At 36.7% G+C, this 15,760-nt stretch overlaps 1 protein-coding gene across 9 annotated transcripts in view; it reads left to right on the top strand.

Annotated features, from left to right (window-relative positions):
• The window catches only part of Syncrip (synaptotagmin binding cytoplasmic RNA interacting protein), a 39,642-nt gene that overhangs the window by 15,475 nt on the left and 8,407 nt on the right, over window positions 1-15,760 (top strand). For 5 of the 9 annotated variants that reach the window (XM_059268341.1, XM_059268343.1, XM_059268340.1 and 2 more), the window contains exons 7-11: window positions 5,368-5,503; window positions 7,078-7,283; window positions 9,000-9,149; window positions 9,442-9,563; window positions 14,284-14,650. In XM_059268341.1, coding sequence (XP_059124324.1) covers window positions 5,368-5,503; window positions 7,078-7,283; window positions 9,000-9,149; window positions 9,442-9,563; window positions 14,284-14,650 — 981 coding nt within the window. Of the gene's footprint in view, window positions 1-5,367; window positions 5,504-7,077; window positions 7,284-8,999; window positions 9,150-9,441; window positions 9,564-14,283; window positions 15,090-15,760 lie in introns of all 9 variants that reach the window. The other 4 variants (XM_059268344.1, XM_059268345.1, XM_059268337.1 and 1 more) reach the window with 1 other exon arrangement.

Genomic DNA, 15,760 nt, shown 5'->3' with positions numbered 1-15,760 from the left:
TGATAGCCTAGGAAAAATAGTTCACAAGATATAGTCAAATCCTTGTGTAACTAATGTAAGTAATGTGCTGTGACTGTTAAATAAGGTAGAGTATGTGTAGTAGAGGTGTATGTGTCTATGGGTGGATTATTTAGTAGTCTCCTCAATCTCAGTCTGTATCTACCAATATTATATTGTAGATGACACTTTGAAGTGATACTTGAGAGTGCTGGCTTCTTGGAGGTAGGTAGTTTTGCTTGCCATTGTTGGAATAGAATGATTAGTCAAACATAAAGAACAACTTAAGTCCTGAGCATTTTGTGTAGGAATCTGAAGAGTTGTCTTTCTGGTAAGGAGACAGGTTTTTTTTTTTTTTTTTTTTAATTTATTTTTTTGTTTTGTTTTTTTTTCTGAGACAGGGTTTCTCTGTGTAGTTTTGGTGCCTGTCCTGGATCTCATTTTGTAGACCACGCCGGCCTTGAACTCACAGAGATCCGCCTGGCTCTTCCTCCTGAGTGCTGGGATTAAAGGTGTAGACCATCACCGCCTGGCTTCACTGTAGAATTTTTACGGATAGGTTTCTGTCTCAACATAGAGAAAACTTTAATTAAATGTTTTAAAATACATGAACAGGCTTATAGTATATAGTGGCTTTGAGAAGAGTTATGACAGTAATCACTTCTGGATTACAATTCAAATATGAGATTGCTAAATTTGTGTGTGTGTGCTTTGTCTTGTGTGTGAGAGAGTATTCGCAGGTGGTTATTAGAGAGTGTTTTGTCTTCATTGTATGAGTGAGAGAGTGTGTACAGGCTTATTAGAGAGAGAGAGAGAGAGAGAGAGAGAGAGAGAGAGAGAGAGAGAGAGAGAAAGAGAAAGAAAATGCGTCTGTATGCATGCACAGGTGCTCATGTGCCACAGTGCTCATAGAGTGGTCAGAGCACAACCTTAGGTGTTGGTTAGTCCTGTTCTACCTTGAGAACAGGGTATCTTTGCTGTTTGCTGCTATGTATGCCAGGCTAGCTGGTCAGTAATTTTCCAGGGATTCTTCTCTCTCTGCCTCCCATCTCTGTAAGATGTGCTGTGTTACATTACAATGCTACTGTGTTGACTTTACATGGGTTCTGGGTATGGGAACTCATGGTATGGGCCTTAGGCTTGGATGACAATCACTTTACCCCCTGAGCCATCTCCTCACAGTCTAATTAGTGGTCAGAATTCATCTTTATTTTATTCTTGGTCACCTCACTGACATTGGGCCAGAAAGCTGGATTTTTAAAACCTTTTTGAGAACCCATTTTGCTAAATATGTAATGCTTCACATTTTGTTCATCCTTCATACCATCATGCTGTGCTGAAAAACTCTAACTGCCTGAGGGACATGTTTCAAAAGTTAGGGCCTATCATATTAAATTAGAACTTCTCATAAAAATCAGGTTGTTTGTACTCTTTCCCTTTGACTCAGGGTTGTTCTGTAGGAAATGAGGTAGGTATTCTCTCACCTCTCCCTTGTCTCTTCCCCTCCCTTCTTTCCTTTGTAGTCTGTCCACATATATAGCCCATGCTGGTCTCTGGCCTCAGCCTTCCAAGGGCTAGGATTACAGGTGTGCATCACTGCACTCAGCTTTTTGTTTATTCAAATATAGGTGAAAAGGTTACAATTTTATTTATTTTATTTAAATCACTCTAAACTTCAAACCTTTCATTTTACCCTGTGTTGATCCAGGCATATGATGATGGTCTAGAAGGGAGGACATGGTTTTTCTGTAGATAATAATTCGTAGAAATATTCATTACTTAGAAGTAGTGCTGTAATGTTTGTGACTGAAGAAGCGTTTGCTACTTTACAGATAGGCAGGTTCCCTTAAAGTTTTTTTTCTTTTTCTTTTGGAGACATAACCATAGCCTTGGCTGTCCTGGAACTCACTTTGTAGACCAGGCTGACTTACAACTCACAGAGATCTACCTGTTCTGCTTCTGGAGTGCTGGAATTAGACATGTGCCACTATGCCCAGTCCTTAGAATTTCTAATTACTGTTGCCTTTATGGAATTTTTTTTTTTTTTTTTTTTTTTTTGGTCTTGCTTTTCCTAGGGTTTTTTTCCCCCCTAAGGATTTTGTTGGCTTTCAATAATAATTGTTGGTATAACCAAGAAACTTTTGCCAGGATATTTTTAAAGTTAGTTCTTTTTTCTCTTTGTTTGCTTTGCTCTTGATACAGGGTCTCACTATGTAGACCACGCTGGCCTCAAAACCAATAGAGTTCACCTGCCTTGCCTCTGGAGTGCTGGAAGTAAAGGCATGTCATCACATTTGGCCTAAGTATTTTAAGTAAATACCTTCTTTTGTTTAGAGCATTTAAATGGAGAGAGAAAATGTGAATGAGAATATGAATCAAAAGTTTCTGTTAACCTTATTGTAACTTGTATCTGACTATATTTAAAGTTTGTAATTTCCATTGTATTCCTGATATTTTGTTTTGATCAATTTTTTTTTTTTTGTTTTTTTTGTTTTTTTGTTTTTTTGTTTTTTTGTTTTTCGAGACAGGGTTTCTCTGTGTAGCTTTGCGCCTTTTCCTGGAACTCACTTGGTAGCCCAGGCTGGCCTCCAACTCACAGAGATCCGCCTGGCTCTGCCTCCCGAGTGCTAGGATTAAAGGCGTGCGCCACCAACGCCCGGCTTGTTTTGATCAATTCTTAAATGTTAAACAGACTAAATGATCAAATTGAAAGCATTTGTTAATATTACTAAGGCTGGGTATTTAATGCTAAATTATGTGAATATTGGGTAGAACGCTACATGGTAAAATACAATTTAGATTAGCTATTTGGAAAATAAGATGTTGTAATCTACTTCTTACTCATAGTCTCCTGCAATAATAGATTCAACCACTGTATCATTCTTTTCAGAAAACTTTTTTTTTTTTTTTTTCTTTTTTTAAGTTTATAGGAGGCTTTTGTACAGAAGTGGGTTCCAGGACAGCCAGAGTTGCACAGAAACCCTGTCTCGAAAAACAAACAAAACAAAACAAAAATGAGAGGTTTTTGTTTTTGTTTTTTTTTTTTGTCTAAAGGATAAGATGTAAATAAAAATGTAAATGCTATATGAAGAAATAAAATACATGAGAAGATTTGTCAGCCTCTTGTTAACTGATAAATTTGGGTGTACTGTGTTAGAATAGAATGTATGACCTCCTATCCATCATATACCAGGAGCGATATTCCTGCCTTCCAATTGTCCCCTTCATTATGTGGCAACCAGTAACATCAGATGTCTCCTGGGGGCCAGAATTACTCTTAGTGAGTACTTTAGGGGGATGTCATCATGAAAGAGTGCTTTTGTTGACAGTTACAGGACTTGTGGATCAAGAGTGTTTGTATGAGCTCAGTTTATAGGATGAGCTTAGCTGGTGAAAGTTTCAGGGAAACTTTTTTTCCCCTCCTTTCTCTACGTAGCTCTGGCTGTCCTGGAAGCATGCATCACTACCGCCTGACAAAATTTTTTGAGGCTCAGAGGTTCAAAAATTATGTATCTTAGAAACTATATAGATATTGTGGAGAGAAATGAAAATAAGCCAGGAGTTTTGGGATATATTTGATGTATCTCATTGGCATGGTAAACTGAGACTTTCTTTTTTTCTTTTTTTTTTTTTCTTAATTTCAACACTAGTTTTTATGTGTTTATGGGTGTTTTTGCCTACTGTGTATCTGAAGTATGTGTGTCTGCCATGTATGTTAACTGGCACCTGCAAAGTCCAGAAGAGGGCATGGGAGCCTCTGGAACTGGAATTACAAATGGGTGTGAGGCATTGTGTGGGTTCTGAGAATCTAACCTGTGCCCTCTGGAAGAGTAACAAGTGCTTTGAACTACTGAGACATACCTCTAGCTCTGAGATGAAAATAGGCAAAAATTGCAATCTTAAAGTCATGTGTTTGGTATGAATATTGAGAATTAGATGTAAATCTTTAATTGGCTTGATCAAAAATGAAGCCATTAAACTGTTTTGAACTGTAGATAAAGTATGTGAACTTTAATTATCTGGAGATGAATTGAACAAGGTGATGAGGAGTCACCTCTCTGAATTATCTATGTCCAGTAATAGCAGATAACGCCTGTTTTGCAAGACTAGAACTCATCTTGGTTCTTACCATTTGTGACAAAGTAGATTTTGAGGTCAAGTATAGGTGGGATTGGTTCATCAAGAATTATTCCTGTCTTTATCATTGTTATTAACATACAAAATTGAGGGTTTTTTTTTAAAATTTAAAGTTTGTGAACTACAATTCATAAAATTCGTTGTTACCGGACAACTCTTAAGATTAATTTTGGCCCAGCTATGATGGGACAAACCTTTAATCTCAGCACTCAGGAGGTAGAGACAGTTTGAGACCAGCATGGTCTACAGAGGGAGTTCCAAGATAGCCAGGGATACACAGAGAGACCCTGACCTGAAAAACAAAACAAAAAGACAAAACAAAACTTTGTAAATAGTAAGATTGATACATTGTCACTTGATAAGATTATATTTTGAAGTGCTCTTCCATATCTCACCATTCTATAGGATATGGTTACTTGAATATTACATTTACTTTTTATTGTAGTTTTATAGTTGGCAATCTGCCTTTTTTTTTTTTTTAAGAAAAAACAACTAGTCCCTTTCCTTTATTTTTATTGTATATTTGGCGAAAATGAAATGGAGGGGAAAGAATAAGGCTAAGTATAGAATAAAAAAGATCTCATCTTTAGATTTGAAGATTTTTTTTATTATTTTATATTCTTTATTGAAACTTGTTACAAGAGGATGTGGGAATGAGAAAATGTATTTATGTATGTTATGGTTACTTTGGAGGCAGGAAACTTGATCATCTTGAATGAGATTTCCATGGTTTTTGAACACCTGGATGGAAGAATGATTTTAGAGATTAAAATATTGTCACTTAATTTCAAGGGTTTTTTTACTTAAAGAATTAAAAAACAAATTGACATTAAAATCATGAGCCTTTTTTTTTTTTTGGTGTTTGTGTGTGAAATCTTAGATTGTCATTCCTTCTAAAATGGAAATTATGCTAAAATTTTTATACTGTTGGGTATTAATTGAAAAAAGAAACTATTATGGCATTTCCTTATGTTCATATAATATAACTTAATCATGTCCAGTCCGGTTTTTTTTTAACCCCACCTTACATCTTTTTCTCTTCCACATCCCTAATAATTCACCTTTTTTATATGCTTCCCCTCCATAAGAGAAAGGAAACTTTTTTAAAAACTGAAAACACTTGATACAAAGTACTAAAGTTTTTGCAAACAAATAGTTTTACCTTTGCATAGGATTGAGAATCTTCTATAATGAATATATCATAACAATTTTAAAATGTTTTTCCTCTTTCAGTATAATAATCATGAAATTCGTTCCGGAAAGCACATTGGTGTCTGCATCTCAGTTGCCAACAATAGGCTTTTTGTGGGCTCTATTCCTAAGAGTAAAACAAAGGAACAGATTCTTGAAGAATTTAGTAAAGTGACAGGTAAGTTGGATTTAATTGGCAGGAGGTACAACTTTATCAGTAATGAAAATTCTTTGATGCCAAGTGTTGTTCTAAACAGTACAAATTCTGTATTTGTTCACTAAGAATTTTTACTTAAGCTTTATGAGTTAGGTAACCTTGTTAATAAGATAAGCCAGATGGTGATGATGCCAGTACTCAGGAGGCACAGGCAGGTGATCTCTTGAGTTCTACGACAGCCAGGGATACAAAGAAAAATTGTGTGTGTGTGTGTGTGTGTGTGTGTGTGTGTGTGTGTGTGTGTCTGTCTGTGGTGGGGGAGTAAGCAAACATTGAGTTGGAGAGACCGATGACTTGCCAGTTAAGAGCATTGGCTGCTCTTTCAGAGGCTCAGAGTTAGATTCCCAGCAAACACTTGGTGGTTCTGAAACATCAGTTTTAGGTGACTTGACACCCTCTTCTGGCGTCTGGCACCAAACACAGACATATGCAAGCAAAGGCATCCATACACATAAATAAATTTAAAGAAAACAAGCAAGTGTACATAGAGGTTTAGGGATCATTTCCTGGCAGTTAAGCTAATTTAGGAATATATAGGGCTGGGGATAGAGTTTACCTAGCATTCACAAAGCCTTAGCTTTGATATCCGTAACTACATAAAGCCTGGTGTTGGTGGTACAAACACATTTGTCATTTCAGTGCTTGGTAGGAGGAGAGAAGTTGTTCAACATACATAGTGAATTTGAGGCCAGTTTGTGCACCATGAGACCTTGCCTTAAAAATAGTAAGACAAAACTAAACATGGGAAAACAGCGGCAATTTGAGTTCAGTCTGTGACATTGTACATCCCTCCCTTGTATTTATTTCCATACTTAAGCTGTTAGTTTTTTTGTTTTATTTTATTTATTTATTTTTATTTATATTTTGGTTTTTTGGGACAGGGTTTCTCTGTGTAGCTTTGGAGCCTTTCCTGGAACTCACTCTGTAGATCGGCCTGCCTCTGCCTCTCGAGTGCTGGGATTAAAGGCATGCACCTCCACTGCCCAGCTAGCTGTTAGTTTTTAATTCTTACATATGAATGAGGCTTTTCCCCATGTTAAAGGAGCAAATGGTTATAAGTAGATATATTGTTAACATGGTATAATTTTTTTAATTGTTCATCTGCCTATAGTGTTCAGAAATTTATTCTGTTAATAGTCTTTATAAACACGAAAGTGTTCAGCATTAGCAATATTTACTGTTTTCCTTTGAAGTAATACCATGTATATTTGAGAGCAGAAAAAGATGCCATTTAAATGAATTTTAGGCCTGGCAAAATAGTGACGCCTTATCTCAAATACACAAAAAGTAAGGGCTATTGATGTAGCTCAGCCTAGGTAAAAGTTTTACCTAAGCTTGAAGACTTGGGTTCTTGTACATGTGACCATTCCCTCCTAAATAGAATTTTAATGCAGTGAATTAATCTAACCACCTTTGACAAGGTGATAACATTATTTCTCATTTTTTTAACTTAAATATTATCTTAGTAAAACAAAGCTTTGCTGTTACAAATTTTTGCCAGTTAACTGACTTCTGGAATGTTTGCTTAATTTCAGAGGGTCTCACAGATGTCATTTTATATCACCAACCGGATGACAAGAAAAAAAACAGAGGCTTTTGCTTTCTTGAATATGAAGATCACAAAACAGCTGCCCAGGCAAGGCGTAGGTTAATGAGTGGTAAAGTCAAAGTCTGGGGAAATGTTGGAACTGTTGAATGGGCTGATCCCATAGAAGATCCTGATCCTGAAGTTATGGCAAAGGTAAATATAGTTAGGTAGAACAATTTTTATTGGGGGTAATAGGAGGATGAGGGAAAACTTACTAAACGAATTTTATGCGTTGTTTTAAATGATGTTTTTGAAGGCAAAAAGTATAGTTTACTAAGCGATTAGAGTTATACACTAAGAAGTGGGAGTGCATGGAATGTGAAAATAGAAATCTTTATAGACACTTAGCACCTTGTTAATTTTTAAAAAAAAAATTACCGTGTATATAGTTTTCTGCCAGCATATATGCCTACATGCCAGAAGCGGGCACCACATCTCTTTATTGATGGTTGTGAGCCACCATATGGTTCCTGGGGATTGAACTCAGGACCGCTGGAAGAGCATCCAGTGCTTTAACCTCTGAGCCATCTCTCCAGCCCTTGGGTCTACTAGTAGGCTTACCTTCTAAAGGTTCCACAACCTTCCCAAAACACCACAGCCTTTAGACCAGGCCTTTAATATATGGGTCTTTGAGGGAGTGTAGAGATTCAGATTACAATATGTTGTCACTATTACAGTATCCTAGAAATTGTATTACTGCTCTGAAAAATCCTGTGCTTTGGCTTATTATCCCTCAAACCGTGACAGCCCCTTGTCTCTACCATTTCAGAGTGTCTCGATTAATGATAGAAACTTCTCAGAGTGGTGGTAACTTTTTGGTTTCTTGAGACGGGGTTTCTTCTCTGTGTAGTTTTGGTGCCTGTCCTGGATCTCGCTCTGTAGACCAGGCTGGCCTCGAACTCACAGAGATCCACCTGGCTCTGCCTCTCGAGTGCTGGGATTAAAGTCGTTTGCCACCAAGTGGTGGTAACATTTTAAGTGCCCTCTTTTTGTGGCTTTATGACTCTATAGCAACATCTACCCCTGGCTCTGTGATAGGGTTTCTCTGTGTAGTCCTGGCTATCCTGGGACTCCTGTAGATTCCCCTGCCTCTGCCTCCTGAGTGGATGGAGTGCTATGATTAAAGGCATGTACCACCAGTGCCTGGCTTATATCTAAAAATTTTGCTTTGTCCATTCGTATTCTGAGGGATATCTTGATTCTTTCTAATTTGGGGGAGTTATAAGGCTGTTAGAAGCATCTGGATGCGGGTTTTTGTATGAACATAAAATTTCAACTCTTGAATAAATAGCAAGAAATAATGACACAGGATCATAAAGTAAGACTATATGTTTAGTTTTGTAAGGGCCTGTCTTTTACAGGGGCTACACCATTTTGCATCTCTTCCTCTGTGAATGAAATTTTCTCTCCTATAGCCTCACAAACGTTTGTAATCCCAATATGTATGTAGTTTTTTTTTTTTGTTTGTTGGAATTTTTTTTTCTCCTTTTTTGTGCAAGACAGGGTTTCTGTGTAACAGCTGGCTGTCCTGGAACTCAATGTAGACCGGTCTGGCCTTGAACTCACAAGAGATCTCCTCTTTTCTGCTTTCCTAGTTCTGGGTTTAAAGGTGTGTAGTTTATACTTCAGCTAGCTTGCTTGTTTGCTAATAACTGATGAGCACAGTTTTCATGGTAAAACTTGTTTTGGTAATTAGCTGGTTTTTTTTTCCCCTTCACTTGACTAGCAGTTTCACTTCTTAGTATTTATGAGAGAAGTTGGAAGCTATATATCTTACGTTCTACTGGTTGTAATTCAAGTTAGCTTTATATGATAGGGTAATTGCTTTCAGAAATTGAAATATTTAGGGAATTTGCTTTTTTATTTCAGGTAAAAGTGCTGTTTGTACGCAACCTTGCCAATACTGTAACGGAAGAAATTTTAGAAAAGTCATTTAGTCAGTTTGGGAAACTGGAACGAGTGAAGAAGCTAAAAGATTATGCTTTCATTCATTTTGATGAACGAGATGGTGCTGTCAAGGTAAACAAGTGGTAGAAATTCAGTAGGCATGTAAAGTAGACCAACGTTTTTAGTCTTAAAATCAGCATGCTTTATAAATTGGAGGCAAAGTTCAGGTTATGAAATTCACTCAAACAAACCTTTATTGGTCTCACCCAATTTCTAAAGTAAAAATAGTGAAGAGGAAGATCTTTAATTAAAGCCCAACCATGTCTATTAGCTTTCAGAGCTAATGTAAATATTTTGTAAGTTTTAAAGTAAAATTACTTTGAAAGCCCTTCTTGCATATTGATCATTGTCTTACATTTTAAAGGCTATGGAAGAAATGAATGGTAAAGACTTGGAGGGAGAAAATATTGAAATTGTTTTTGCTAAGCCACCAGATCAGAAAAGGAAAGAAAGAAAAGCTCAGAGGCAAGCAGCAAAGAATCAAATGTGAGTAAAAAATGAATACTTTAAAGAAAAATTGTATGCATATAATTTTGCTATAATTTATGTTACTGAAAAATCAAATCTATGAACTACCTTAAACAACTTGATTTGAGAACTTTGTATAACAGAAAAATCGCAAGGATCTAATTGTTTACTAAGGTCTTTCTGTTGACCATATTTGTGATAATTCTTAGTAGCCTATATTTGAGTAAGGGAAAGTCAGCCTTCAATGTTACTGTATAAAATTCTTCTGAGAGTACCATGTATATTAGTGATCTATATGACTTAATATTTTTGTAAAAGGATAAGTATTCCCCATCCCGATTTTTTTTCTTCCCTTTTCTTTTTTTTTTTTGAGGCCACGTCTTACTGTGTAGCACTTACTAGCCTGGCTGGCCTTGAACTCAGAGAGCTCTACCTGCTTCTCCCACAAGTGTTGGGATTAAAGGTGTGTGCCACCAAGACTAGTTGAGAATTTCTTCTTGGAGAGGTATAGAATATTAAGTCTTTTATTAGGTTGTTACCTTTGCACCAAAGAGAGATACAAAGATTCATTTAAAAAAAAATCTCCTCACTCAAAGATTTCATAGGTTGATGAATAGACTCTGTGAAATGAGTATAGATAGTAAAATAAAATATTAGACAAGTTAGGGGTGTTGAAGGGATGGCTTAGCAGTCAAAAGTGTTTTCTGCAGTGCTAGTGGGACAGAGTTGAATTCCTAACATCCACATCTGGTATCTCATATAGCTCTAGCTGTAGATAGTTCTGATGCCTCTCCTGGCACTTGTGTTCATGTACATTTGTGCATATATATACACATACACAAAAGTAAAAAAGAAAATTTTAGAAATAGATGTGTGATGAATTGTATTAATTTGAGACGCTTTTGTAGAGGCTTTTCAAGGAGGTACGTGTGTGTATTTTTTTCTTTTCCAGACAGAGTTTCTCTGTGTAGGTGTGTGTTTAAGGAAATAGAGGGGTCCACAAGATTGTTCAGTGGGTAAAGAAGCCTGTTGACTTGAGTTCCATTTTCTTGAAACCAAATGATGAGGGAAACAGCCCATCCTAGTTGTCCTCATGCTTGCACAAACACAGTAAACAAAAACCTTTTTTTAATTAAGAAGAAAAAAGTGGGAGGTGCTAGTGAGGTGGCTCAGTGTTGTTAACCATCAAGCTTGGAGACTTGGTTCAATTTCTAGGACACTCCATAGTAGGAGAGCACCAGAAGTTAGCCTCTGGTTTTGTTATGTGCGCTGGACCATGCACTCCCATGATGTACACACAACCAAATGTTTTTACAAAGGTCAGGGAAATTTTGTTGAGTCTAAGAACTGAAGATAGTACTTTACAAATTGTTAGGGAGAAACACAGGTAATTGATGTTTAATATAAAATAAATATTTATTCGAGACTGGGTTTCTCTGTGTAACAAACCTGGCTGTCCTTGAACTTGCTCTGTAGACTAGACTAGCCTTGAACTCACAGAGCCCTGCCTGCCTCTGCCACATGAGTGCTGGAATTAAAGGTGTGGGCCACCATGCCCCACTAAGTTAATAGTATTTTAGGACAATTTTCTGTGAGTTGCAAAAGAAAAAGGTTTTTCTTATGTATACCTGTTATTTTTATAATCAAAAAAGTGACCACATTCTAGTTTACACAGTTAAATGTCCAGTTGGAGAATAGTAAGTTCTGGCCCTTAATCTCAAACGTCAACTAAGTAAGTTGTGGTCAAATTGAATTTTTCAGGTACCTTATGCAACAGTTATCGTTGTGATCCGTATTTTGTTGAAGAACTAAAGAAGTGCACTGTATAGTTTTGATGGTGGGAGTATAAATGAAGAAAAGAATTTTCATAGTCTTAATACTCAAGCTATTGAATATTCTGTACGAAATAAAAATGATTTTTTCACATTTCTTTTAGAAGATAGAGATTATTAATATCAGATATAAGTATCACAAATTATTGTAGGTTGAGATGAGAGAAGTTACATTTGTAACTTGATTAAAGCAATAACATGTATTTGAAAATCCACATTGCATCTGAATCTTTTACTCAGTTTGAGATGAGGAAATTCTTGAGGCACAGATGTCAACTTGCCTAAGACCAGTTAGTTATACAGTAATTAGTATAGAGATGGCATTGAACTAAGGCAATGTTTCTGGCCCCATAATTTCTATGCTTGGGGCTGGGAGATGGCTTGGTGGTTAAGAGCATTGGCTACTCTTAGAGAGGAGCCAGTTTCAATTGTGAGTACCCACATGGCAGCTCACAGCTGTCTGTAACTCCTGTTCCAGGGGATCTGATACCCTCATACCTGCAAACAAAACACCAATGTACATGAAATAAAAACAATAAATTATAATTTCTATGCTTAACGACTTATACTATGGCTTCCCTGTTTCTCTCTCTCTCTTTTTCAAGCTGAGGATCGAACCCAGGGCCTTGCGCTTGCTAGGCAAACGCTCTGCCACTGAGCTAAATCCCTAACCCTTGGCTTCTTTGTCTTTATATTAGTGACATTTTAGGTTTTCTAATTTTTTTTCATTGTAAGACATTTAACAACATCCCCAGCCTTTTCTAGGTAGCAGCAGCACCCACTTATGTCCCTATACATTACCAAATGTACCCAGTGGTAGGAGTTGGAACTGAACCATTATCCCTAGTGAGAATCATTGCATAGATTAGCCGTTTGTCTTGTGTTCTTCCTTAAGTCAGAAATACTAATCGTTATGCTAGATTAAAAATTATCTTGACAGTAGCACACACCTTTAATTCCCAACATATGGGAGGCAGAGGCAGGTGGATCTCTGAGTTCAAGGCCAGCCTGATTTACAGATTGAGTTCCAGGACAGGTAGGGGTACACAGAGAAGAAACCTTATCTCGAAGTAAAAAATCAAAAAAGCAACAACAACAACAAAAACCACATATTCTATCAAAAAAGGTCTGGAAACCTTTTGTACTAGAATTGTGTTTTTTAGGTGTCCGTTGTTGGAATAGGGAAAAGCTGTGCCTTTAATGGATTGAGTGTAAAAAGGGAAATTGTTTCTGGAGTTGGGTGAGGTAACTAAGCAAGTAAGTTGCTAGCTGCCAAGTTTGACAACCCAAGTTCTGTCCTAGGAATCCATCTATATGGTGGAAGGAGAATCCAGAACCTTCTCCTAAAAGTTGTTCTCTGACTTCTACCATGGAAGTTATGGCATACTCAGTTCCCCCATCTCCCAAAACAAATGAAGTAAATTATTTTACAGGGAAATTGTTTTTATATGTTTGTTGGAGTTATTGTGGCTCTCAGGTCAGTAATACATACATCTAAGTTTTAAGTAATAATACTATTGAAAAATATACTAGTGTTAGAATGAGTTAGACCATTATTAAAGTGTTTTAACATGTTTCTTTTTTTTTAAACAATTTACTTTTTATTTATGTATACTATATGCATACAAGAGCCCATGAAGGCCAGAAAGAGGGAGGGTGTTAGATCCCTGTAACCAGTGTTAGGAGCAGTTGTGAGTTGCCATGTCTGTGCTGAGAACCCATCAAGGCCTTCTGAAAGTAACAAATATCCTTAACCTCTGACCCATATCTCCAGTCTCAACATAAGTTATTTTTGTGATTGCTTTTTATATTTTGAAGCTAAAATTTTATGCTTTCATTGTTAAGAGACTTTTGTTTTTCTCATGGAATATCTGCTTCTCTTGTTTGGGTAAAATAGCAATATTAGTGATTTTGGTTTATCAGCCAAACTTATTTGGAAGGGTATCATACCATTTTGAATAGGATCTTTACTATTAGTAGTAAGAATAACTGGTAGACCCAAAGTTGAGTATTTCGTGTGTTTAATGTGTGCAATGAAAAATGTCAGAAAAATAATGAGATTTTTAACAATTTTCTTTTTAAGGATGCTTTTTTGTTACACGTTGTTACTCTTGTTTGTAATACTACTTTTATTCTACAGTGCTGTAGTCATGGTGTTATTTGTTAGGGTTAAAGGAGCAACTTAGAAGTTTACTGAAGAGGTTAAGAGCACTGGCTGTTCTTCCAGAGGTCCTGAGTTCAATTTCTAATAACCACATGATGGCTCAGAACCATCTATAATGAGGTCTGTCATACTGGCAGAACACATTATATATAATAAGTCTTTACAAAAATTTACAGTGTCTGCAGCTGGGTGATAGTGGTGTATACCTTTAATCCTAGCACTCGGGAGGCAGAGGCAGGCAGATCTGGTCTACAGAGCGAGGTCCAGAACAAGGCTCCAAAGCTATACAAAAGAAACTCTGTTCTGAAAAAAACACAAAAAATTTACAGTGTCTTTAGACCATTTTGCTGAAGAAATTAGAAAATTTTGGCCATTTAATTGACTTGATATTTCCATTTTATTTTTATAATAAATGACCTTTGTGTATTGGAAATATAAAAGTAGAGGAGATGTAATTCAGAGTGATAAGTTTGAAAGCCTAACCAGTTTGTAAAAATGCCGTTAATGAAATTTATATCCTTGTAAAATCATAAAGGATAAATAAGGTTCATAACTAGAGATTTGTGATACATTGGGATGTCTACTTTTATCCTGGTCCTGATTATTACTGCTAAGAACTTACATAGTGCAAATAATTCTGTATTAAAGTCTTAGAACAGACTTTGATTGCTACAAATGCCTGCATGTTAACTCACTAATTTGATTTATACTCTAATCTTTGTGTTTTTGTTTTTTTTAATAGGTATGATGATTACTACTATTATGGTCCACCTCATATGCCCCCCCCAACAAGAGGTCGAGGGCGTGGAGGTAGAGGTGGCTATGGATATCCTCCAGATTATTATGGATATGAAGATTATTATGATTATTATGGCTATGATTACCATAACTATCGTGGTGGATATGAAGATCCATACTATGGTTATGAAGATTTTCAAGTTGGAGCTAGAGGAAGGGGTGGTAGAGGAGCAAGGGGTGCTGCTCCATCCAGAGGTCGTGGGGCTGCTCCTCCCCGTGGTAGAGCCGGTTATTCACAGAGAGGAGGCCCTGGATCAGCAAGAGGCGTTCGTGGTGCGAGAGGAGGTGCCCAACAACAAAGAGGCCGCGGGGTACGTGGTGCAAGGGGTGGCCGCGGTGGAAATGTAGGAGGAAAGCGCAAAGCTGATGGGTACAACCAGCCAGATTCCAAGCGGCGCCAGACCAATAATCAGAACTGGGGCTCCCAACCCATTGCTCAGCAACCGCTCCAAGGTGGTGATCACTCTGGTAACTATGGTTACAAAACTGAAAACCAGGAGTTCTATCAGGATACTTTTGGGCAACAGTGGAAATAGAAACAATAGGGCACCTGTAAAATTGGAGACTGATAGGTTGACCAGAAAGTGGCCCTAAATCTGAACAGGTGCCATTATAATTTGAGACATCTGGCAAGATTTTCCCGTTATGTATATATTTTAACAATCCGCTTGGACACAAACAAAGCCACACTTCTAACTAACTGCTTCTGGCAAACTGATTTATTTTTACTTTTAATTTTTTCCAATAAAGGTATTCTTAGATAAGAGAAAAATAGTTAATGAGTTTGCATTCCTGCTTGAGAATTTGGCTCATTGGCTGTAGTATATACAATGTTTCTGGGTAGTGTTTAGATTTGGTGTCTTGAAAAGGTAGTTGATTAAAAACCAAGTATGTCTTTAATATCTTGTATCAGGACAACTATTTGTATGTTACCAACTTAAATTGCTAGAATAAGGTAAATTGGTACACAACTGCTATTTTTAATTTAGAACTTTGACCTAATTGGGTTTTCAAAACCATTTGGCTACTTGTATTCTTTATGCTGTTGTTAATTTCAATAAAAAATTCACATCTAAATGTATACTTACTAAAACTGTGTTTACAATTCGTTTTTCACAAAATTTCCTGCAAATTTGGTTCAAATTGTATAGCATGTCAAGGCCAATTAAAGGGTTTTGTGCCTTGTAAAGCCTTGTGTGGAATATGTCTGCACATTACACAACACTGATTTGTTGCAGTTTTCTGCTTCTGGTTTAAAAGTGCTATTATACAACAGACTCATGTTCTCAACCAAAATTTATAATTAGTATGTGTAGTAAGTTTAAGTTGGTAAGTATTTTTATAGCTCTTAACTTTATGATAAACTATAACAAGGACAATTATAGGTACAAGAGTTGTGGGATACACTTAACACTTTAGTT

The sequence above is a fragment of the Peromyscus eremicus genome, chromosome 7, assembly GCF_949786415.1.
Source record: "Peromyscus eremicus chromosome 7, PerEre_H2_v1, whole genome shotgun sequence".
In the NCBI taxonomy this organism is placed as follows: Eukaryota; Metazoa; Chordata; class Mammalia; order Rodentia; family Cricetidae; genus Peromyscus; species Peromyscus eremicus.
This window is presented reverse-complemented; position numbering and strand designations above follow the sequence as displayed.